Here is a 24,300-nt window from a genome sequence, read left to right as displayed (position 1 = left end):
GATGTTCAAGTGGGATACTTTAAATCCAAGATTATTGCCCTACAGCGCCCCCTGCTGGACACATTGTGTATTTGCTGTGGATTTTCTCTTCATTTTTATTGTTTTTGGTCAAATCAAAGCGTCATATCAATGAAGAATTGCATTTTTATTGGCTGATCAAATGAAATAATTGGTACTAATTAACAGCATGTTAATGACTGCTGTCATAGAAAAAGCAGAAGAAAAAGAAAAAAGGAAAACAAGGCTTGGAATGTACCACAAACAGTTTAAAAGGTTCTCGTGGGCACGTGAGAATTCTGTGATCTTGTAACCACTGTGACCTACCCAAACATAGGACATCAGTATCATCATCTTATTATCATCAATATGGAAGTGCAACTCAGGTCATAACGGAATTCCACTATCGCACAAGACTTCCAGAAGTGAGCAAAACCAGTCTGCAACTGTGGAAGCATTGTTCAGTTTAGACATCCGTTCAGGGTCTTCTGTTTATAGAAACATGTTGCACCCATCTAGACATGCCAGCTATCATACAAAAGGACAAAAACGACTGATTTGGTCCAACTCCCCACATTATGCAGGACATGAAAAGTCTCAATTAAATATCTTCTGCACAGCACGCTTATCGGTACAGTTTCTGAATATGTTGCATTCCTGAAGCTGAGTCATTTCTGAGATGGCGTTGCATGCATTCAGTGTCGGTATGTGATGTCTCAGCTGTCCAGCAACCTTGCAAATTGCTTTACCTCAAATGCGTCAGGGTTATGATTAGGACAAGGGTTTGGGTTGATCTTTTCTGCAGTGTATAAAACGTTTGGAAATTTGAGAAACATTTCTGCTTCATGCTCCTGGCCTTGATTTGACAAATGCCAGCAGTGTTTCACCACTGAAGCAAAGCAAGAGTGTGAGATGGATCCTGCAAATGCAAACGAAAATTGCATTGCATTGCATTGTATGTAGTGGAGGATTTTGAAGACCGATACTAATGTCGATATTCAACATATGCAAAATCTGATATTTTGATTTTTTTTTTTTTTTTTTACAGACACACATAAACATTTACTGACATTAACAGATCTTGAACAGTACTTGAAACACAATGCAATAATTGCATACTGATCCAGAATGGTCCAACTGATCAAGCAATCTGATACTTGCATTGTGGTGTTGCATTGCACTGGTATTTAATGAACAAGCTGAAAGAAAATAGAGTCTTCCTGATCTTGGTTTTACATTGTGATGTTGTATCTTTCTGGTGCAGAAACTGCATATTGATCCAGATCGCTCCCAACATCCAACACTAACAGGGTCTTCCTTTGTACAGTAGCCACATGTAATTTTTAAAGTTTCAATCAAAGACATCAAAGACATTTGCAATGATCCTTGAAATGGTGAAAATATAAGAAATGATCCAGAATCTGGATCCTGATCCCGATCCACTCCAAAATTTAATGGAGTCTTTCCAGGCCTAATATCTACCTGTGGTGCAAATTTTGTCAAAATCTGTGAAGTAGTTTTAATGTAATCTTGATAACAGAAAGACAGACAAATAAATAAACGCCAATGATTTTATTGGCAAATGTAAATATACTAATTTTGAAAAATAAGACTGTGACATATAAAAAAAATGTTGTTAAACTCCATTGATGGAGCTAAAACTTAATCTATACTGATGGATTTATACATGCTGTTCATCCTGCACACCTCTATTTAGCAGTACTTTGTTGGTAGATTCTGCATTTCTAGGATACTATGCAAAATGTAAAATCCATGATTTTTTTTACATTCATTGCATATTTTTCTATGGCGGCTCGGTGTTAAATTGAAAACGGACGGTTTCCATGCTGCTCAGTCTTCTTCTCTTATCTGATTGCTGTCTTTCACACACGTGGTGACAAAAGCACCCTCTGGTGGACAAGTTATGCAACAACACTTACTCTATATTCTTCAGTTTCTTTGTATGTTTTGAACTGTTATTTATTAACCATTATAAATGCAGCTAGCATTTTATCTGCATGTAGCTCATATCGGATAATTATTATTATTATTATTTTTTTTTTTTGCTTTGTACCTGTTGCTTTAAATTGTAAAGAACTACTGGTGGCCACGCCCTTCTGCATTTATTCTGTTTCCTTCCCATAGCGTGGCACATTGAGCAAATCTCCTCAATGGACGTGTCTTACAGAAGTGGAAATGAGATTACAACACCTGTGACATATGTCACCGAAATCAAAATCGAGCTGTTTCAGACCACGTTTTTGCACAGAGTAAGGTATCTTTTACATGCAAAGTTAAAAACTTGTAGGACTTTGAGGATGTTCATCATTAAAGTCCAACAATACTCAAATGTAAAATAGACAAAAACTGATTTTGCACATGATCACCCCTTTAACGAGTGGATATTTTATTTATTTTATTTTTTTACATGAAGCGGACAGTTTCCAAAAGAAGAGCCCTGAGAAGAAAAAGATAATAAAAGACCTCTTCTGGCTTAAAATACTGTTTCAGGCTATGACTCGAGGCACAAGTTATGTTGTTGCCTCTCCCACTCACAACTCGTTTTTCTGTTCCCATTAAGTGCGTCATTTGGGTATTTCCGCAAACTTTCCAGTGGGCGGTAGCAAAAGAAAACTCAGCCGCGTCAAGGTAAACACCAGACACACAACAAAAGCCACAACAAAAGGTCTTACTTCAAAATAAAACTACAGTTTGCCGAGAACATGACAGCAGTTGTGATATCTCAAGTTCACATTCAAATTTTTACTATTTGTTCAGGCAAATAGGCTAATGTTGTTAAGTACATTCGGCAACTTAAAAATTACAAGGTAGAAATATACCATTGATTTGTTAATTCTAAATGGGAAACCAAATAAAATGTGTCTGTCAAAATACAATCAATCAACTACATTGTGCATCAGTATGTAGTATAATAATAATAATAATAAAACAAAGTAAATGTTAATGCATTTGTGTTTTTAATCTTGTATTTGTAATATATGTACAGTTTATTTTTTTTGCAACACATGAACAGATTTCGGCCCAAGTGAAGGCTGCCACCACTTCCAGAAGGGGATATGAGATATTATCAGCAAAACAAAGTTGTTTTTTGTAGCTTCTCTGCAGGTTAATATTCACTATATTTAAATCAGTTTGTCCTTGTTATATGCTCTTTAAAACTGGAAGAGGAGAAGCTGATAGCTTCTATTGTTTTTGAGTTGTTGTTTACACAAGCTAACTGGGATGGACTAACCCACTCATACATTTTTTGCTGTAAAATTTCTATGCTGATATTAACCCAAATAATTTTCACTCCATGCCTGATCATTTGGAATGTGGGTGTGGCTTCTCTGCTTTCTGATCATGTTTGATCGAGTCGACATTGATTTTTAAATCATATTATAATTTGAGCAACATTTGTCTGTCCTTTGACCAATTTAGACTAAAATTGATATGTGGATTGCAATCCATCCCAGAATTTCCTTAAAGTGTTTCTTTTGGCAAATGTCATGGTCAGTGGGCTCAAAGATCAGATTGACTTTTGGGGTGGGGTGTGGGGGGGTGTCAGATTGACATTGCCCTTCCTCTCTTCTTGACCATGAGTACGAGAATTATATTTACAATATTTTATATTATTACATAATTATGATGTGTATTTTTGTTATTAACATTTGTATTTAAGACTTTATTATGTTTATGATATATTTTTATATATTTATTATATTTTTTATCATACCAGTAGCTAGTATTATAAAATCAGCAGCTTTTCTTTATTTTTTAAAACATTTACACAGAAATTCAGAATTTATAATTCATTTATGTGTACACATCATGCACGAATAGAAATTTACTAGTTGTCCAAAGATAAAAAAAAAAATAGACAGAAATACAAAAATAGTAAAAAACAAAAAAACAAAACAAAAACAAAAACTAAAAGGTTTTATATTTTTTTTTTTCTGCAAATAAACATTTACAACAAATATGGCGAGAAAAAAAAAACAGTTAGTTCTCCAGTTTGACATAGTGCCAGAACAGGCTATTTCAAAACAAAGAAGTAAAAATGGTAAAATAACAATAAAAAAAAACACACACACAAATAGAGAAAAATCAAATTATCAACTAGGGGTGTTCATAAAGATTAAAAAAGGTTTATATATATATATATATATATATATATATATATATATAATATATATAAATATATATCCTTAAATAGCAGCGTCACCGGAAGTGATACCGTGTCGTCCAACTTGACGCACTTTGCGTCGCCGATGTGGGCGTAGCGAAGAAGGCGAGCGGACGGCGCTGTCACCAGAAGTTGTTGCTTTCGCGTTTTGTCGCGTCCTTTTTTTTTTTTTTTTTTTTTCCCCCCCCCACAGTTTGTTGATAAAACAAAGAAAAAGCGGCGCAACCTGACGTCGGCTTGGCCTCGGAACGCAGCATGGACGGTGAGTGTTGATGCTTTGCTTTGTCAGACCGGTTTAGTCCGCTTCCAATCTGGAGGTGAAACTGGTCTGGGAGCTGTTTTTGCGCACTGGGGGAAATCCCCCCCCCCCCCCCGACGCCTCCTCCCCCCCCGCCGCTTGAGTTTTGCGCTAAACGCGACAAACTACATTCAGATCAGTGTGGAATCGCTTTCACATGGCGCAGTGTTAGCAGAACTTTTTGGGGTTTTAGCACTGAGTCAGAAACACGACAGAACTTAAAACACGCGGCTAAAATCTCTCGTGGCCTTCGTGTGCCACCGGCACCCTGCGACTATCAATAAGGATTTATAAGTGGCATGCAAACAAAAGCTCTAATTTACATGTAACTCCTCGAGTCAACCCAGATTGTGCCAACATTCCTATTTAAGGGTGATTCTGTAACTACGGGCACTATTGGCCTTGTAAATGTAATTTCCACCACACCATTGCCTTACAGTATAAAGCGCCTTGGGGCAACTGTTGTGATTTGGCGCTATATACATGTGCTCTGATGTCACTGTTTATCTCCATAGAAACTACCTAAACAATCTTTCATACAAACTGTTTAAAGGGACATTACTGTTGTGGTGGAAATTACGGCAATAGTGTGGGACAACTACATTTTGTTTAAAAAAATCACAACAGTTGTATGACATTGAATACCCCAATTATGTTTTGATTATTTTACTGATATTTTATTCAGAGATATTTTAAAACATTAGAAAAAACGTTTCTTTACCATTCATTTTTATCATTGAAGATCAAAAGTCTGGGTGTGGGACAAGCACAAAACGGCAATATTTGCATATAATGATGCTGAAAAAAGGTGAAAAAGTCATCATAGACTACTAGAACAAATTTCTTAACACACTTTCATTGTAAAGATAACTATAAAAGTGTGAAATTTCCCCTTTTTTCTGTTTTTCATACAATATGATCAAAGGACATAATAAGCGCCGGTAGTCTAAGAATCACCCTTAAACTAATAATATATCTATATTATACTATTCGTGTGTGTGTGTGTGCGCGCATCATTTTAGGAGACACCGGGGAGAGCTGACAGTCACCGTTTTGATATGTCTATGTATTTTGGGTCAAAGATGAACACTGCTAAAACGGAAAGTTGACAGCACTAGGAATTAGCAATTTTAGCTAGCCAGTAAACAGTGGATGATGTTGTGCTGCAATGCACCATGGGAGTTTGGGGTTTTGGGGTTTTCAAACAAAAATTGTTGTCAATTGGTTTAGTCATGTTGCTGTTACCCTGACTGAGTTATGGGTCATGTTGTCGGTGTCAGAGCCTACCTACTTGTCTGCACATGCACGAAACTGGCGTTGCAGTCTGATTGGTCCCCCTACCTTCACTGTATATGTGTCATGTCGGAGCGTTAGCACCGATTAACAGATTATTACCTCATTTCTGATTAAACCTGACTTTAGAATTTTTTAAGAGATTTTACTTTGTCATCTGAGGGTTAATAATATCATTACTTCCTTTGATTGGTAGAGAGTCAGTCTCAGTTGCGTTGGTGTCGCGCTCTGATCAGTTCCCTGTCTTTTATTATGTTAATTGCTGATTTTATGTGGAAATGATTGTTGCACGAAAGCTTCAGAGATCTGTCACTGAGATAGATGATGAATGGAGTGTGGTTTTAAGCAGAAATAAGGTGATAATCGTTGAATAGCTGCTGACGCTTAGAAATGACGCATGCGCAGTGAAGGCAGGGGGGACCCATTTTTAGGGGGGACTATTTGACCAGTGACACTGGTACCATGAGTGAAATGTGTATTGTGTTTGATGTTTTCCGTCACATCTCTGTTTGTATCTTAAAAATAGAAGCACCTGCTTGCGCAGAATGTGGAAAAGACAAGAACCCGTGAGTGCGTGTGTATAACTTTGATCACGGACAAACTGAGGACAGACATTTGACGTTTGGTATGATTATGTATTTTAGGTCAAGGATGCACGCTGCCAAAACAGAACACTGGTAGGATTAATATTTTTGGAGAAACCATGGACATTAGCTAATGTTGCTAATTACATTCTGGACTAGCCATTGCAGCAGGGAAGGGTAAATCATCTTTCTGTTAAAAGGGTGAGTGCATCCTTTTATTTAGTAAGTTCAATTAAAGTAAATAATATAATTGTAAATACATAAAAAATACATGGATGATACAAGAAGTGCAAACACATATTTCCATTGTGGTCCATTTATAAATCAAGTGACACAATAGAAATAAAATAGTAAGTCCCTTCGGCTGCTCCCTTGTTTGCACTTGGGGTCGCCACAGCAAATCCGAGGTGGATCTGCATGTTGAATTGGCACAAGTTTTTTTTTAAATAATAATAATAATGATAATAACAGTAGTGTGTGTGTATATGATAACAATAACCTAAACAATTTGTAAATACATTAAGACAGTAAATTAATATAAAAAATATTGAGTAATTAACAGAAAAAAGGGCTGAATTCTTCCTTTAAAAACTGTCTAAGGTCTAAGATTCTAAAAAACCCTCTGGACTCATGCCATTCCAACTCATTTTAGAAACTTTGCACAATTTATTACCACCCTTGAAAAATGTCAGCTACCTATTTTATAAGCCCCACCCAATATAGAGCCCATGGATCCCCACAGGCAATGCACTGGTGTATAAATATAAAAGAACAACTGGGAATTGTGTTAAAAGTTAGTAATATGGCTTATGTGAGGTTTGCTGGTCCTTATTTACATTTATCAGAATTCAAGATTTCAGAGTGGAACATGCAGGCATTTTTGAGGCGTTAACAACAGACAATTTGCAAACCCACTTGCTCACTTGTGACTCGCTGAATCCATTCTGGTTTTTGCTATTTCCCATAATGCAGGTGGACAGCAGTTAGCTCAGTGTCCAATTTTAATATGTTTCTGTTTTGCACAGTTTGCAAATCTGAACTATTTGGAAACGAGCCCATATCGGAATTATGCCACAGTGCAAGACTCCCGGAAGTGTGCAAGGCTGTGGTCCGAAAGTAGAGCTCCAAATTTACAAACTTTTCATGCATTTCACAAAAAAATAGTGGAAATCCTCTCCAAAAGCATTTAAGATCACATAATTTGGGAGATTTCTCTGCAGCTGAGACAGGTTTATAGCCTCGTTGCAACATCCGAAGCTCTGGGAATCGTGAAATTGTTCAATTCTTTTTTTTTTTTCTCGACAGTGTGTTGGTAGAAAAACGTCTTCATTGTAACACAAAACTTTGCATCTAGCCACATGGAAAATGACTGCATTGGTGTTGAAATCCTGTGTAGATCTACGGTTTTCCGCACAGGCTTTGTTGTCCTTTTCGGAAAAGCTTAGATAACGTTGGGCTTCATCTAATGTGGTCCAAGCCCTGTTATTTTGCAGACTTTCATGCACCACAGTATTGCTATGACTTCACAGTAAACGTGTTTGTTGTGCCAACAGATGTAGATTAAATTGCTTTTTTTGTGATTTTTGTCATGATTTCAAAGATGGACTACAGTACTACAACAATTGTTTGTGTTGTATGTATTGTTAACATTAAGAGTTTGGTCTGGGTACATACCAGTTTGTGTAATCTTAACTCGGATTCTGACGTTGAAGTGGTTATGTCCAAATAAATGGGAAAGGACATTTGGTACACTTGTTGGAATGTCACAGCACCATGTTTCACGAGGGCTTGTCGGCATGTTCACTATTTTGCAACTGTGAAGTTGATGCAGTGCCACGAGCAGAATGAATTACTAATCGCACGTCTCATGACTGACACCCGCTGTGTCCACCACATAATAGTTGCATGCAGTAGCCTGTTCACTGGTACCCCAAATGTGGAAAAATATGCTATCTTGATGCCGATAACACCTTATTAGCATTCAGTTGGTTCATGGCTACTTAATTGACATAACAATGTCTGCCATGGCGCATCAGGCAGACGAACTCTTCTTGATATCTTGGGTTCTTTGATTTATTTATCTAAATATATATATTGTGTGAAAACTGGACGCTTGGTGGCACGTTGCCACCGAGCTTGTGCTGTGCCACTTTGAGCCAACCAGCTTAGCAAACTAGGCAGTCTCCTATGGACTGTCTCAGCCGAGTCCCCATTTATCTCACAACTGCCCGGTGCATCCAAGGTGTATCTTGGCGATTTCAAAGCAAGTGAAGAAAATGTGTTGCTTGAGGATAACAGGTGTTTTTCCCCACGATCGCCTACTTGGAAGCAGAGAAGAACATAAAAGACCCAAAATAGGAGGTTTACTGGACCTCACCTGTGTCTGTTAATCCTCTGGTCGTCCTGAGAACAATAAAACTGTAAACAAAGGCTAAAATACAAACACAATGGTACATTTCTGCAAATTAAACATCTCGGGATGTTTTTGAGTTTTACAGCCAAAGATGCTGCTCACGGCAACTGATGCCAATTAATCACTCAGATGTGATAGGAAAATAACCACAAATGGACAGTTTTATCAGGGACGTGGGCTTGTTACAACTCGCAAACCATCCGCCCTGAAGATCTCAACAAATCTGTGTTAGCTTGTGGGTGGAGCCTTGACTGCCCGTTTTTTCTCTCTCTCTCTCTTTGAATTGCTACAGTTCATTAACCAAGCACTTGTAACCAGAACGCTGTGTCCTTTTGCATAGTATCTCTCTCTCTCTCTCTCTCTCTCTCTCTCTCTCTCTCTCTCTCTCTCACACACACACAGAGTTTAAGGTCCTCACAAAGCGTTATTCGAGACAGATTTTACAGCTGGATGCTGTTTGCTTTACTCTGCAGTTTGCCTTCTTTCTCAGTCCGGCAGGCAGTTATTTTTGACTGGGAGGCGCTGCCTCGTATCTCGGCGTCCTTTGACCTCTGCAGGCTGTGCTGTCTGGTACATTTCCACCCCGACCGCAGCACAAATCGCTCTTGCCCAAACGACTCTTACTCAACCACAAAAATGTGCTGAAGCAGTTTTTGGGTTCTTGTCATCTTGTGTGCTGTGTGTCACCGTACTTGTGCACATGTGACTAACGGGTGTGTGTTTGTTCTTTTGTGCTCCCTTGCAGGAGTGTTTGGATGGGGCTCGGCCTCGCTCAACCCAGGTAGGACACAATTTCCAGTAACTGATCCATGTTGTGATTCATTAAGCACTATTGACTGCTAGTATTTTGCAAGTAAAATTTCAAAAGTTTTGGTGAAGCAGCATTGGGTCGGCAGTGTTTCACAATTTGCGCACTCTGCTTTTGTGTTTCCAGAATTCTGCAGCAACACTGTTCCATTCAGTAGAGTGCAATCTTTTGCCATGGTGCAAAAGCTCTGGTACCCATATTCAAAACCTGTAGCAGTATGTAGCCCAGTTTGTGGCAAATATCAAATTAGTTTCTAAAATACAAATGTCCCTGATTATTCTGCCAAAAAAGATGCCGTCTACAACAAGAATGCTACAAAAGAAAATATGACGAGAAACAAAAAAATGGAAAAAATGGAGGTGGTGATCACAATGATGAGTTTTCCATGAACTGAAGGGTATTTCAGGTGGAGGAGTAAAAGTATCTTGGGGTCTTGCTCCTGAGTTGGGGTAAGATGGGGCGAGAGATCCAACAGATGGATATGTCCTGGGACCACTGTAATGGTGAAGAAAGAGTGGAGCCAGTAGGCAAGGCTCTCGATTTGCCAGTCCGTTTCCGCTTCTGTCCTCACCTATGACCATGACGTTTGAAAGAACATGGAAGCAGACCTGGACATACACTCGGGGTGTGTGAGAGACTCGAATAGCCGCAAGGGACTTGGGTGGAGCCACTTGCTTCTTTGCATTGAAAGGGTTCAGGCATCCTTTGAGCACGCCCCATATTTGTTTACCTATGGAGGTCTTCCAGGTGTGTCCAACTGGGACAGATCAAGGACACACTCAATCAATCAATCAATCAATTTTTTTTATATAGCGCCAAATCACAACAAACAGTTGCCCCAAGGCGCTTTATATTGTAAGGCAAGGCCATACAATAATTATGTAAAACCCCAACGGTCAAAACGACCCCCTGTGAGCAAGCACTTGGCTACAGTGGGAAGGAAAAACTCCCTTTTAACAGGAAGAAACCTCCAGCAGAACCAGGCTCAGGGAGGGGCAGTCTTCTGCTGGGACTGGTTGGGGCTGAGGGATTATTTTTCCCATCTTGCTTGGGAACACCATGGGATCTCCCAGGAGGAGTTACAGGACTTGACCGAGCATAGGGAAGTGTGAGATGAGCTGCTTGCTCTACTACCATCGTGACCTGGATAATGGGCAGAACTTGACTGATTAAAGGGTATATTGTGTGAATTTGAGTGACATAAATGCTTGTGTGCGCATCAGCACGTCTGGGTTTTCCATTTTTTAGAATCACGAAGAAGGTCTGAGCTTTCACTTACTTCCTGGACTTTGCCATCAGAAGTGAGTCTGTATGTGGCCTAAGTATTCAACTTGTAGAGACGTTCCTGTTTTTGGACCCCCTGCTAGTTTGGTGGAGGTGTTCCCACATTAATGAGTCAACCACCTGACTCACTTTGAGTCCGCGTCACTGAGTCAAATGACTCAGTTTTTATAAAATCTTGACGCAAATCCTGTTTTTGTCTTCTTTTTTTTTTTTTTTTTTCCAAAAAAATTCTGGACGACACCCAAATATAGACTTGGTTATAAATATGGTGGGTGTTTCCTCTTGCATGAGGGAAACAGTAGTTGGCGCTGTTGCTTCACAGCGCGCCCAATTCTTCCTGTGGTTTCCACTGGGCTCTCTGGTTTCCTCTCGCCCTGAAAACATGCACATTGGTCTCACGCTCATTCCGCCTCCCTTGACCTGAGGTAGAGTCTGTAGACCTGAGTCGTGGTTTTGCCAGCTGTTCTGGTTGGCTTGTGTCTAACTGTAATTAAGAGCGGTTACTCATTACTCAGCCTGGAAACCCACACTCATAAAAGCAATTAAAAGGGCTGAATTTAACTTAGGCAAACACGTGATCGGCTTGTTAGGATGAGGTCTGGTCATGTGACCCAGAACTCTAAATGTCCTGGCTATAAATGCACATTTCCCCAGGACTGTACAGAAATGCCGGCCCGTTGCAGCGTGTGCGATATGAACATACACGTCGAGCATCTTCAGACCTTCTGTGAGGCAACCAGTGCTGCACGTAACATGTATTGCACGGTTGTACGTACAAGCAGAGATGCACAAACAGGCGTACAGGGGTACATGCCTGCACACTTGATCTCTGACGGATGTACACTCACTCCTTGACTAACGTTATCGATCCGACTTCAATAATAACGTCCAGTAATATCTATTCTCTGTCAGGGTGTCATTTTATATTTTTAATTCTGCGTGCACGGTTATCGGATCAAATGGACAATCAGGTCACATGCACACAAACACACACAAACCAACATAGAGGACCCCACAAGCTGCAAACTGGACAAACAGGAAATGTCCAATTAATTCAAAACCCCTCCCTCTGGAGTGCTGCAGAGGCTGAGAAACATGATGTATTCTTAAGGCGGACTGATCTTAAAAGCAACAGCGCCCCCTGGATTTTAGAATTTGGAGCCACACAGGTGCAAATATGGCTGAGCTGTTAAAGAACGTAGCCAACCAGCAGACCCAAACGGTGAAAATGCACCATGTCTGGTTGATATTTCTGTTTGTCCTCTGCCGGGCTGCAGGACTTTGATCTCCCGTGTCTTTAAAGTCTGTTTGTACCCCCGTTTTCCCACCAGGTAACCCCTACATAGAGATCATAGAGCAGCCAAAGCAGAGGGGGATGAGGTTTCGATACAAGTGTGAGGGACGTTCTGCTGGCAGCATCCCAGGAGAGAAAAGCAACGACACCACAAAGACCCACCCCGCCATCAAGGTTTGTTTTAGTTTATTTATTTATTTTATGCTGAGGCCACTTTTTGCGAAGTTAAGGTCATGCATATTTGGATAAAGTACAATGATAACTATATGCAGTGCAGCAAATCTCTCATGAAGACAGATAAAAGTTCTTGTGGGCATGTGGCCGCTCAGGGCTGTGGCAGTCTGACATTTGACCCCACTGAGCTTCGTCTTCAATAACAAGTTCTGATTTAAAAAATAAAGTTAAAACATACAAACACTTAAGCAATATGTCATGTAGGGATAGTGATATTAATGTAATTATTTTTCATGCTGTCCAGATGGTGGTGATCTAAATGCGTCTTGCAAAAACTCACACTATACTATGACATATTGTTCCTGCAGGTACACAACTACAGTGGCCCCTTACGTGTTCGCATTTCACTGGTGACCAAGAGCCCGCCGTACAAGCCCCACCCCCACGAACTAGTTGGGAAGGACTGTAAACACGGTTACTACGAGGCCGACCTTCAGGAGCGACGAATACACAGGTAGGCCAACATTAAGTGAGTTTCCCCTCTTTTTTATGTTGTAAATCAACTCTGTGCTGTCTTAAAACTTTTTTGTTTTACAAAATTACTAAATTATTATTTAAAATAATCTGTAACTGAGCTGATTTTTATATATATATATATATATATATATATATATATATAAAGGCGTGGAGATTAATCAATACGAATCAGTATCTAGATACAAATGTGCGTGATGCGAGTGTATCAGTTCATTCAGTGTGCATCGATTCAATTGCCTGGAGAAATCGTGTTGCATCACTCACCTTAAGTCACTCATTGACAGTGATGTTGTCTAACTGTTTAAGTTCTGACAGTGATGAAAAGGGTTCCACATATGAGCGAACCGATTCCTGTTCCTTAATGTTGAATCTGGAAAATTTGCTGCTTTTGTAAGGAGGAAAACAAATCCTCTGTTTTCAGAGTAAATATAGCGGTTAAAAATGATAGCTTGAAGGGGGGAAAAAAATGCACCATGCACCAAAAAAAAGGGGATTGAGTGGAGTTGTGACAAACTATATAAAATATTGTTTTTGGCAACAAGGACCATGTTCGTTCACTTGTTTCAGTAGCTGTGTTGAAATCTAAATGAACACGGTGTGCTGCCTTCACTGTCACTATTACAGTAAAATGTGAGTAAGCACAATTCATTTCTTCTTCGCTTGTCTGCTACATTGTCTGTACGTAGGAGCAGGTTGACCTTGAAAATAATTAATTGATTTATCACCTGATGTGTGCTTGGAAAATAAAAAGGTGATTATTTACAGCAATTACAGTATTTATTTGTAAAAGCTTTTATTAAAGGACAGATTGTCCCTGGACTAAAGCTAATGACACAAAAATCTACAAATGGAATTGGTTTTCTTATTTAGAATTTCATTGTTAAATTAGTTTTAAACGTGAATTCAGCTGCTCACTTTAATTTAAAATTTTTCTTTAGTTATTCTTTTTATTGCTTGAGTACCAAATCATTTTATAGCTATTAAGGCACAGTTTTACTCTAATAATTAATTGTTTAAAAAAGAGTTTGGCAATAGCTACCAAATTGACAGTTTGTCTTTGGCTTTAATTTATTTTATTTTATTTTTGCACTATTAAAGGTCTGAAGTGACATGAACTATTTGAACAATGCCACTTGTTTAATCTCGAGAAACTGAGTTTATAGTTGCTCACTTTTGGTTTTTGTTTCTCTGCTGTGTTTGCTTTCAGTTTTCAGAACTTGGGCATACAGTGTGTGAAGAAGAGGGATGTAAATGAGGCTATTCAGTGTCGACTGATGACCAATAATAACCCCTTCAACAGTAAGTGAATTTGTTGTTGGTGTGCGAGTTAAAAAAAAATCTTACACTTACGACTGCAAGGATGAAAGCTATAGTTACTGATCTGTACCATATTTTCCAGAATATGTTGCGTTTTTTGTTACTTGTTCGGCTGGCCCTAGGACTTGTAATTCAAAGCATCTTATGGCAAAAATATACTGCATACTGTCAAAAGATGGCGCCATCTACATGTGTGACAAACTGCTCCTGGCTACTAATCTGAATGAGCAGAAGGTAGCAGTAATGCACCATTACGCTGCATGCTAACAACTGCAAAATAAGATAATCTGAATGAGGACGATGTGCTAAGTCTTAGAACGAGCAAAATTAATAAAAAGTACTCTTAAACTGAAAGACCACACTTGTGAATATACATAGAGGGAATAACTTTCATGCACCTCAGCACTTGACTTGTTTGCGCTTTGTGGGATATCCAAAACTGAAACAGAGGAGGACTGCTAGACTAAGGTAAGGCTAACTGTACAATGTGCAATAGTTTTTAATAGTTAATTTAGTGAGCACACATTTAGCTCCACATTGACGTTTTCAACCGTTCAGTGGTGATGTGAAACAATTTGTGTTCTGTGTCCCATATACAGCAACATTAATTAGCCTGTTAGCTTCTTGCTCACTAACACAGTATTTGTCCTACAATAAATAATGCATCACTTAAATGTTTGCTGCTTGTTGCAGGAAGCAGAAGCACAGTTTCAAAAATAAATGTGACTTTCCAGGCCAATTTGACTTGTATATGCTTTTTGCTCTTCGTGACTAATTCTCTGGTGCTGCATGTAGTCTGCAAAAAAAACACCAAACTTTTTATTGGTCATGTCTGGAAGCACTCACTGACCTGTAGACCATGAAACCAGAACATCTTGTGCTTGGTAATCTGTTTAAAACATTCCAAACTTGACTAAGAATTGACATAACCTAGAAGTCAAATGGCTTCAAACTGTGTGCTGCTTGAAAGCCAACTGACAAAGTTCTTACAGGTGTTAAAGATGTAACCACCCAAATTCCGATGATTAATTATAACTACTGCTGTTTCACAGGTAATAATGCTCGGAGCCAGTTCATACAAGATGAACAAGTTGTCTGCGTTTACTTCAGAAAGTATCATATTCCACGAGGATCCTGGCGGCAAGTTCCGCAAGAATCTTCTCGATGCAAATCTTGAAATGTCTCTTAAATTGTGCGTGGAAACGGAATGTGCATAAATGCTCATGTGAGCTGGGAATGCCCATCGAAGATTTGTTGGACGTGACATCTTCTCCCATTTTGTTGTCGACTTGAGAGTTTTCATCATTTTCTTTTTCTGCAAAAAATCTGGAGGTTAGAGTGTGTAATCAGGTTTGACATGAGCCTGACCGGACGTGGTGGGTGTACGGCTGAACGTTTGCCTGACTGCTGTTTGCTGACTGTGTGCCGCACCTGTTGCATTCTGTGTCTTTCCTGCAGTTCCTGATGAAAAGGTGTGGGAGGAGGAGTTTGACCTGAATTCAGTGCGGCTCTGCTTCCAGGCCTCCATCACTCTGCCCACAGGGGAACTGTTCAGTCTAGAACCCATCGTGTCCAAACCCATCTTTGACAACAGTGAGTTGACAAAACACACAAGTACACGGTGTGTGTGTGTGTGTGTGTGTGTGTGTGTGTATACATGCGGGTTTTCACTACTACTTGGATGTTGGTGCCATAGCTGCGTTTTTCAGGTCCAAGTCACTGACGATGTCTTGGACTTAATTTTCCTCATTCTTTAAGAAATGCAGTTTGATATTGTATGCAAATCTGTCTGGAGGAGGTAATTCTCAAAAACAGGTAGTCGACTAGTGAGGGAAGCCATCAAGACACTCATGATAACTCTAAAAGAGTTTGTCTGTTTCAGACCCGGATTTCTGTGGTGGAGGGGCACAGTAAAATATTTTATCACAAGAAAAATTATCCAATATAGGCTCCAGTCTTGCATATGCATTCTAGCAAGCAAAATGAAATTTCTTGTGATTTGCTTTTTTTTTTTTTTTTTTTTTTTTATAAAATTCTTCTCTGTGAGACTCCACCATTAAGCTATATTACTGGTGATGCACCAGACAGACACGATGCACAGTTTCTCCATTGACTATCACTGAAGTCTCCAACTCCTCAAGTGCTTACAAGGGTGTCTTGGTGGCTTCTCTCATTTGTCTCCTTTTTGCGCAGTCAGTTTCTGAAAATTGCCCACTATGGTTGGGCAGTTGGAGTATTTCATCATCTATTAGAGATTGCTGACGGACAATCTGAAGCCATCATCACGATGCCACGCCCCCAGCCTACTTGCTTTGCTGTTGATAAAACCCTGTTTTTTTTACTTCTGTTCCAGGAGCCCCAAACACTGCTGAGTTGAAGATCTGTCGAGTCAACCGGAATTCTGGGAGCTGCAAAGGAGGCGATGAGATTTTTCTGCTGTGTGACAAAGTACAAAAAGGTGCAATAGCCAAAATTTTATATATATATATATATAGGGTGGTGGCCAAGTGGTTAATGTGCTTGGTTTCAGTGCAGAAGGTTCCGGGTTCAAATCCCACCCCTGCCACATTTCTCCATGTAATGTGGAGTTGCGTCAGGAAGGGCATCCGGCGTAAAACCTATGCCAATTCAACATGCAGATCCACCTTGGATTTGCTGTAGCGACCCCGAGTGCAAACAAGGGAGCAGCCGAAGGGACTTACTATATATATATATATATTAGAGCCCGACCAATCTGGATTTTTTTGAGGCCGATAACGATATTTGGATGAAAAAATGCAGATAATCGATAAATCGGCTGATTTGCGGATAGCCGATAAATCAGCCGATATTACTATTTTTTTTTTTTTTTTTTTTTATGAATAAAATGTTCTTTTTTGGACTCTTAACAAAAAAGGCATGAGCTAAAAGCTGAAGCTTTGTCCTCTTATTGATTAACTTTATAACAGAGAAGAATTTTCAAGTTCAAAAAATGCAATAAAGAATTAAACCTTTGTGAAATTAGCAAATGCATATCCTTAAAAAACCTCTTGTTGTTGCAACTTAGATATAGGTTCAGGATAAGGATATAGATCCTTATAAACTTGTATGCTTTTGTCAGCCGATCAGTGCAGTGTGAAGGCGAACTACGGGGGCCAGTGATGAACACATTTAAGCAGGGGTGTAAGCAGCTCTCAGTTGAATGGAGTCAGAGCTCCATCTACTGGACAAACGGTGCAAGGACATTTTACATTGCCGACACAAACATTATTTCAGTAACTGTTCTGTTCTGTCGGCAAAATTTCGGCCGTACTTTGAAAAGGGCAGCAATTTTTCAAGTGCACAAGTAGCCATCGTGTCCAGTTGCGGGAAGGATCCAAAGAGGAAAGTCACATCCACATCCGTTAAATGGAAAACTTTGAATTGTCCACACTGACCCACAACAGATGAAGAAATCATCACCATCCAGGATGAAATCACACTTAAAGTGGTTGAAAATTATTATAATACATTTGGTTATCTTTGCTAAGTCCCAGATTTTGTAGACCCTAACTTGCGCGAGTTAACAGGATTTACCTGTATCTAAAAGTATCTAGACTACACCCAGTGAAACTGAACAGTATCCATCCTGAAAACACCTCAGAGAGAGTCAAGTTCCAGGGTCCTAACAGTGTCCATGTCGGTGTATAACGTGGCCCAGTTTGACTTTCATGTAGGTTTAACTTACAGTAACCTGATATAATCTTGACCTGCTTTGAGTGTGTAACCTTAGAGGGCGGGTCGTTCTGCAGAAACAGATCGCAGTAAGGAGGCTCGCTATACCTTGGGGACACGGAATAAAACCCGCTGCTTGTGAAGGTACGAAAGGATCGACAAGACATGAAATCTGAGTTCCCATGGAGGGAGGCCAGTCAGCGTGCATGTACACACTCTTGCACCTCTGAATTTAAAATGTGTTCAGAAATACAAATTAGCTAATTTTGTGCAATTAGTGACTCCCAAAGTGTGTGTGTGAGAAATAAAATGCTTTCATATGAGTGAAATAGAAACTAGACATAAAATGTGCACATGATACAGGCACTTTCACAGCCAGTTTGCTTTCGACACGAGGAGATGAAAGTATGAATATTTCCCAATCACTGTATATGACCTGGTTTAGTACTACATGATAAATCTGTCTGGAGTAGTTAAAAAAAAAAAAAGTGTAAAAAGAAATCAAGTGAGGGAAGCTACCAAGACAACAGTGTTGCTTCTGGAGGAGTTGTTTGGCTGCTGTGATTGGAGACTGGACCATAGCTTCATGAGAGTGGAAGAGACAACTTTAATAATAGAAAACAGATCAAGTCTAGGCCTGTAGCTGAAATTTCACACATCTGTTTTTAAGAAAATCCTTCTCTGTGTAACTGGTGATACAACAGACAAAAGTTGCACTCTGCCCAGTTTCTCCATTTACAGCCACAGAAGCCTATATCTCCCTCTGTAGTTACCGTGGCCGTCTTGGTGGCTTCCCTCACTCGTCTCCTTCTTGCACAGTCGTTCAGTAATTGAGACCATTTGTTCAATAACGTTTGACATATTATGGCTGATTAAGGAATTAAATTAAATCCGTCTCCCACAGAGGACATCGAGGTGCGTTTCTTCCAGGATTCCTGGGAGGGAAAGGGCACGTTCTCCCAGGCGGACGTCCACCGGCAGGTGGCTATCGTTTTCCGCACGCCGCCTTACCGAGACACGAATCTCACGGAACCCGTCAGAGTGAAGATGCAGCTCCGCCGGCCCTCGGACCGCGAGGTCAGTGAGTCGATGGACTTCCAGTACTTCCCCGCTGACCCAGGTACTGGTTGTCTCGCGTATCCTCAAGCATCTAATTTCACATCTTACTGGCAACAGACTTCCTGGGAATGTTTGTTTTTCAAAATGCAACAAAAAATGTTCCCTCGCAGATGAATACAGGCTGAGTGAGAAGAGAAAACGCACAGGAGACATGTTCCAAAGCCTGAAGCTGGGGACTGTGCTGCCTAGTGGTACGTCAGCGACGTCTTGTTTGTGTTCCTGCAGTGAAGAAATAACGCAGTAGTGACGCTAAATATTCTGATGTGATGCTAAACGCTAACAGGCAGTCGTTTGTCTTGTGCAGTCAAGTTCATGTGGTTTATGTTCACCATTAGCTGTAAATACAGTTAGCCCATCGGTGGTTAAACGCACCACATGGATGCAGTAATGTTTGGGATAAATGTCCTGGAAAACTTTAACCACCAAATAACTGCCTTCAGGAATTTCGATGACCATTCCACAAGACAGAAGGCTCATAAACCCTGCGCGGCGAACAGGCATAGCCAAGCCGACAGGAATGACAGCGCAAGCTGGTGAGTCTGTTTGAATTGTTGCATTTGCTGTGTTCATTTTTCTGTTTGTTTTTTGTTAACACCCACCCACTTTAGCGCATGTAGCAGTATTGCTTTAGGCCCGCGTTTTGTCCCAGTAATTCGTTTTGATTCCATTTGGACTGAATGGAATGATTTTGATGGTCAGGCAAGGAAAGTATTTTTGGGAGAAGAATTTCTGAAGTCCTGTTATTTTTTTCCCCCAATAAATACTTTTATTTGGAAATGATTCTAATTAAAGCACATTTTATGGGTAACCCCCCCCCCCCCTTCCAAATGATGTACTGGCAATGTTGACTGTCAGCCTCTCTTGGAAGTGCCCATTTTCCAGATCTCTGTAAGCTGTTCTGACTGTGAGCATCTGTAAGACGAACCTTTGTAGTGTGTCAGTCTTCCAACATTACACACTATCTTACACTATTTCTTGACTGCTTGAGAGTTGTTTGACTGTGCAGCATTGTAACATGACCTAAAAGGTCTCCTCAGTTGTGCAGCCCCCATGTTTATATGGTTTGTTTTGACCGATAAGTTGCTGTCATTCTGCTGTTGAGTGCTTCGTTGCAACGTTTTCACGAGTTAAACAAAAACATACAATACTGACTGTAATACACACTCGCCACCGAACATTTAAAAGCCATCCATCTCCTCCTGTAAAAAGTTAGAGGGGCATCTCACTTCACTCCTTAGAAGGGAAAAATTAATTTCAAGGGTATTTGGCGCCATCTACTGTTGCAAATGTAAAAATTGAGACCCTGAATGTGAGATGACTTTTAATTATTTTTTTTTTTTTAAGTATTTCCAAGAAAAAAAAATGCAGTCATAATCAGAACAATATAGATTGGCTTTGATCCTGTTAAATGTATTTTTTTTTTAATTCATGTAAAAGTGAGCTGAAATTTGGCCTTTTTGGAATTGAAAAAGTAGTAGATATGCTCAATATGATACTGAGATGATTTTTATTATTTTTGTATGTTAATCTTTGGCTAAAATAATAAACATTATCAGTACATGACTTCATATTGTGTCTCCAGCAGTTGTGAATCCAGTGGTGAACCCTAGTGGTGGTGGAGTGAAACCCCACACCACCTTCCCATATATCCAACCAGGCCACCTGTTCTCAGTCCAGCCCAAAGTGGAGGCATCTCCATCCATGTCCAGTCCATCTGTGAGCCAAACGTGGAAGGTGATGGAGACCTCCCAACCAAAACCAACCCCATCATCCAGCTACACAGCGAGCCAAGGAAAGACCTCCTCGTCCGCTTTGTCCTCCACCACCACGACCGCCAACCAGGACTACTCAACTGTCAACCTGACAGACCTTTACGAATTCTTCCCCAACTTCTCCTCCACCATCGCCCAGGAGGTGGCATCATCTCAGGGAAGCGCATCCGCTTCCCAGTCCAGCAGCTCCTTCGCCATCCCAAGTTCTCAGTTCCGGGTGGACGCCTCGCTGGTGGACGATATACCATCATTTCCCAGCTTTTCCGAGGAACCGCCTCAACTCGACAGCCTGGATATGAACGACTTTGAGCACCTTCTGGGTGAGGGCAGTAGCACTTCGTGCCAGCAGGCCGCTCATCCCGGCGCCTCCACCGCTGCCCAGAATGGGGCGGCGTCTCAGAGTGCTTTGCAATCAGCTGGCAACCCGGGAAGCACCTGGATGAGTTATCCCAACAGCATCGCCAACCTGCTCCAAAACGAGAGCTTGATTGACGCGACGCCGACCCTCCTCAACACTCACCGACCCGTAGCACTGGATGAGTTTGACGAGTTGATGTCGGATGATGAGGATCGTCTAATTTCTACCCTCAACCCCAGAAGCCCTTCTGATTTTTTTGTGTTGGGACACCCGACTTAAATGTTGTCAACACGTTACCATTTTAAACTGACGTACTATTTAATCAGACCACTCGTCCTTTGCTGAACCTGAAAGCAAAAATCGACGGAATGTAGCAAAATTCCTGAACACCCCCCCCCCCCCCCCCCCCCAGGCTTTAAGGCATGTCTATCGAATGCTAAACCACAGGACGTTTTCAGACTTTGTACTCTTTTTAAACATGCACATTCGCTGTCTGTGTCCACCGTACCACATGAACTTGCTTCACTGCTTTGTCGCCACAACAATGAAAAATTCTCAATTTTTCCTTCTTAAAAAAAAAAAAAAAGTTGCATTTATTAAACAGTTTCCAGTTATCTTCTCTTTTGTAGCTCCAACCAGTGTTGAACATACTAAATTAATAATCCCACCTATAGAAATGTCTTTGCAGGCTTGTTTTTATTAAATGTACATGTTTATGTTTTGAAACATCGTGGAATATTTCAAATGTCTTCCGAAGGTTAAACCATGTTGTCTACAGATGAAAAAAAAAAGCAAAAAAACAAACAAAAAAAAACAGTTTTGTCTTAAAGCTGTAGTCCCTTTTGATTTTTTTTTTTTCGGCAAGATGATTATTTTGTTTCATAATATTCAAATAAAGGATTCCCAATCCGATTTTGGCAATTAGATCAGAATTCGCCTTTTCAGGGAACAGTTTCAATTTTGACCCACGTGTCAAAATTGACCAACATGCCAACTGACAAATGGAACTACTGCTGCGTTCCTTGGAAGTAATAAATTACAACTGGGAATGACACCACACTTGAGTTACATGCGCTAGCTTCCATGCAACACTGCAAATCTAATGTCTCCCAAGAAATCCTTTGTTGTGTTGCTCTTTCGGAGTATAATAGAGCTACAAAACAAAATCGGAGGCCTGGTGAAAGAGGGCAGATGGCCAGTTAGCATTCCAGTTTGTTGCCAATGATTATTAGGGAATTGCCACCGGAGAGTGCAGTTAGAATGCACCGTATGTTCCATACGCTAATGTTAGCCAAAGAAACGCAACAGACCCTCAAATAGGGGAAAAAAATGAAAAACTTGCAAAAACAAATATCCACAGCTGACAAATATCAGCTACCAGAGATCCTGTTGAGGACTCTGGATAAAAATCATAAATTTTCCCACTGGTTTTGCTGGTTATCTGCTGAATGGGTGAAACTAGACTCACACAGGTCTACTGTGTTGAGGTGCCCTGACACTTGCACGACTTTGATCCGCGCACTTGCACGCACATCATCGTGACAGTCTCCACTTGTGTTCCCAGCTGGACACCGTGCTTTGTTCCACTGGATGGCACCTTGTGCGCTGGACGCTGCATATATAATTATTTCGTAGGAGATTAATCAATTTTTCTCAGAGTTGGCTGATGAAAACGCCTCTAATCGCTTCTGGAATCACAGGACTGCTCCAGCAGCAGCTTTTATTTTTTCCCCCCCTCTTTCTCACGCAAGCGCTGAATGAGATGGAGAAAGCATTTGGAACCATCTAAAAAAGTAATGTCATGTTTATATTGTAATGGCTTGGTAAAACAGTTGCATGTTCATTCGTTCTTGTGAGCAACTGCAAAAGTACATTTATAATAGATTTAACATCTCGTTATAGTCGTTCAGAACTGTGCTGTGATGCGGTGCGCTGACGCAATCGCACTCACAGTGTTTTGGAATTGTTTGCGCAATGTTCACTTGAAGTTCACATAATGCATGATGGAGATTTTGAACATTTCAAAGCTTGCGCACGAAGCTGCACAGTTCCGAGTTTGAGATGAGTTTTACTCTCATGCACAGCAGAGTGCGTGCATCATGTCGCCTTTAGTTGCCGGTACTAATGTTTTGTGGTAGAATATTTTTACTTTGCTTGCCGAAACAAGTCAGTGGGGAGACTTTTTTTTTAAATCGTAGCTTTGTGATGCTTTTATTTTTTCCCTCTAAGTCATGAATTCCAAATTTCCAACAAATGCAGCTTGAAGACTTGTGGAGTCCTCCAAAATAAATAACGGCAATAATTAGCAGTACTTGTAATATATAGATTTCACAATTAAGTAAATGTAGCCAGCTTTTTTTGGGGGGTAAACAGTGTAATCAGAAGGGACTATACCTTTAAGAGGAATATGAAGGTCAACACAACTCTGGATCAAGAAGTACTTGCTTATAGCAGAAAAGTGTACAAGGATTTTTTTTTTGTTTTGAATCACATTTGCAGAACTGTATCAGCTCTGTATCACTTTTTTTTCTTTTACCCTTTATAGCATTATACTTCTGGTTGCAAGTCAGATTTCTGCAGTAACATCACAAATAACAGTTGAAGTTACCTACACTTTTTTTTAAAAATCCCTCCCCATTACTCCATAGTTAAAGCTGTCCTGTTGAAACCATCTTAAAACTGTTTTATACTGGAATTAGCAGATTATTCTTGCTTCCATTTCTTGGTGTAATGAGTGATTTATACTGTTAAAAAAAAATAAAAATCACGGAACTAAAACCACAATGTATGTGAAAAGGACCACTTTTATTTGGCAACAAACCATATCTGTGATGATGATACATCTTCTGAACATGTGTGGATAAATTAAATTAATTTCTTTAGCTCATGAGCAGTCAGGTCAGTGTTAGCGAAACAAGTCAGAATAGTGCAAGCAGAATTAAAAAAATAAGAAATTAGTGCTTTTTGCTGTAAGGAAGAACTTGTTTGGTCTTTAACCACTTTATCTCAAAGGATAAGTTCACTTTTTTTTTAATGGCAGGCATCATGCATAAGAAATGTTTTTCCACAAGTGACCAAAAAGGGATCACACAGACATTCAATAGAGCTCGAACTGAACTCCGACCTCATTTTGCATAGTTAATTCATGAAAAACATTCATGCACTTCATGATG

The 24,300-nt window shown here is 40.1% G+C and overlaps 1 protein-coding gene across 2 annotated transcripts; it reads left to right on the top strand.

Moving 5' to 3' along the window:
* The first annotated feature begins 4,300 nt into the window (after nt 1-4,300).
* On the top strand, nt 4,301-23,876 carry rela (v-rel avian reticuloendotheliosis viral oncogene homolog A). 2 transcript variants are annotated; one of them, XM_034164212.1, is made up of 11 exons: nt 4,301-4,445; nt 9,517-9,552; nt 12,195-12,331; nt 12,700-12,845; nt 14,076-14,167; nt 15,644-15,778; nt 16,539-16,643; nt 18,783-18,998; nt 19,108-19,188; nt 19,438-19,530; nt 20,580-23,876. In XM_034164212.1, exons 1-11 carry the CDS (start codon nt 4,439-4,441, stop codon nt 21,404-21,406), a joined length of 1,875 nt encoding a protein of 624 aa, XP_034020103.1. In that variant the 5' UTR covers nt 4,301-4,438; the 3' UTR covers nt 21,407-23,876. The 2 variants fall into 2 exon arrangements, with proteins under 2 accessions (XP_034020103.1, XP_034020104.1); XM_034164213.1 differs by having other exon boundaries at nt 4,303-4,445; nt 20,583-23,876.
* The last annotated feature ends 424 nt before the right edge of the window (nt 23,877-24,300 follow it).

The sequence above is a fragment of the Thalassophryne amazonica genome, chromosome 23 (genome assembly GCF_902500255.1).
Source record: "Thalassophryne amazonica chromosome 23, fThaAma1.1, whole genome shotgun sequence".
Taxonomy (NCBI): domain Eukaryota; kingdom Metazoa; phylum Chordata; class Actinopteri; order Batrachoidiformes; family Batrachoididae; genus Thalassophryne; species Thalassophryne amazonica.
This window is presented reverse-complemented; position numbering and strand designations above follow the sequence as displayed.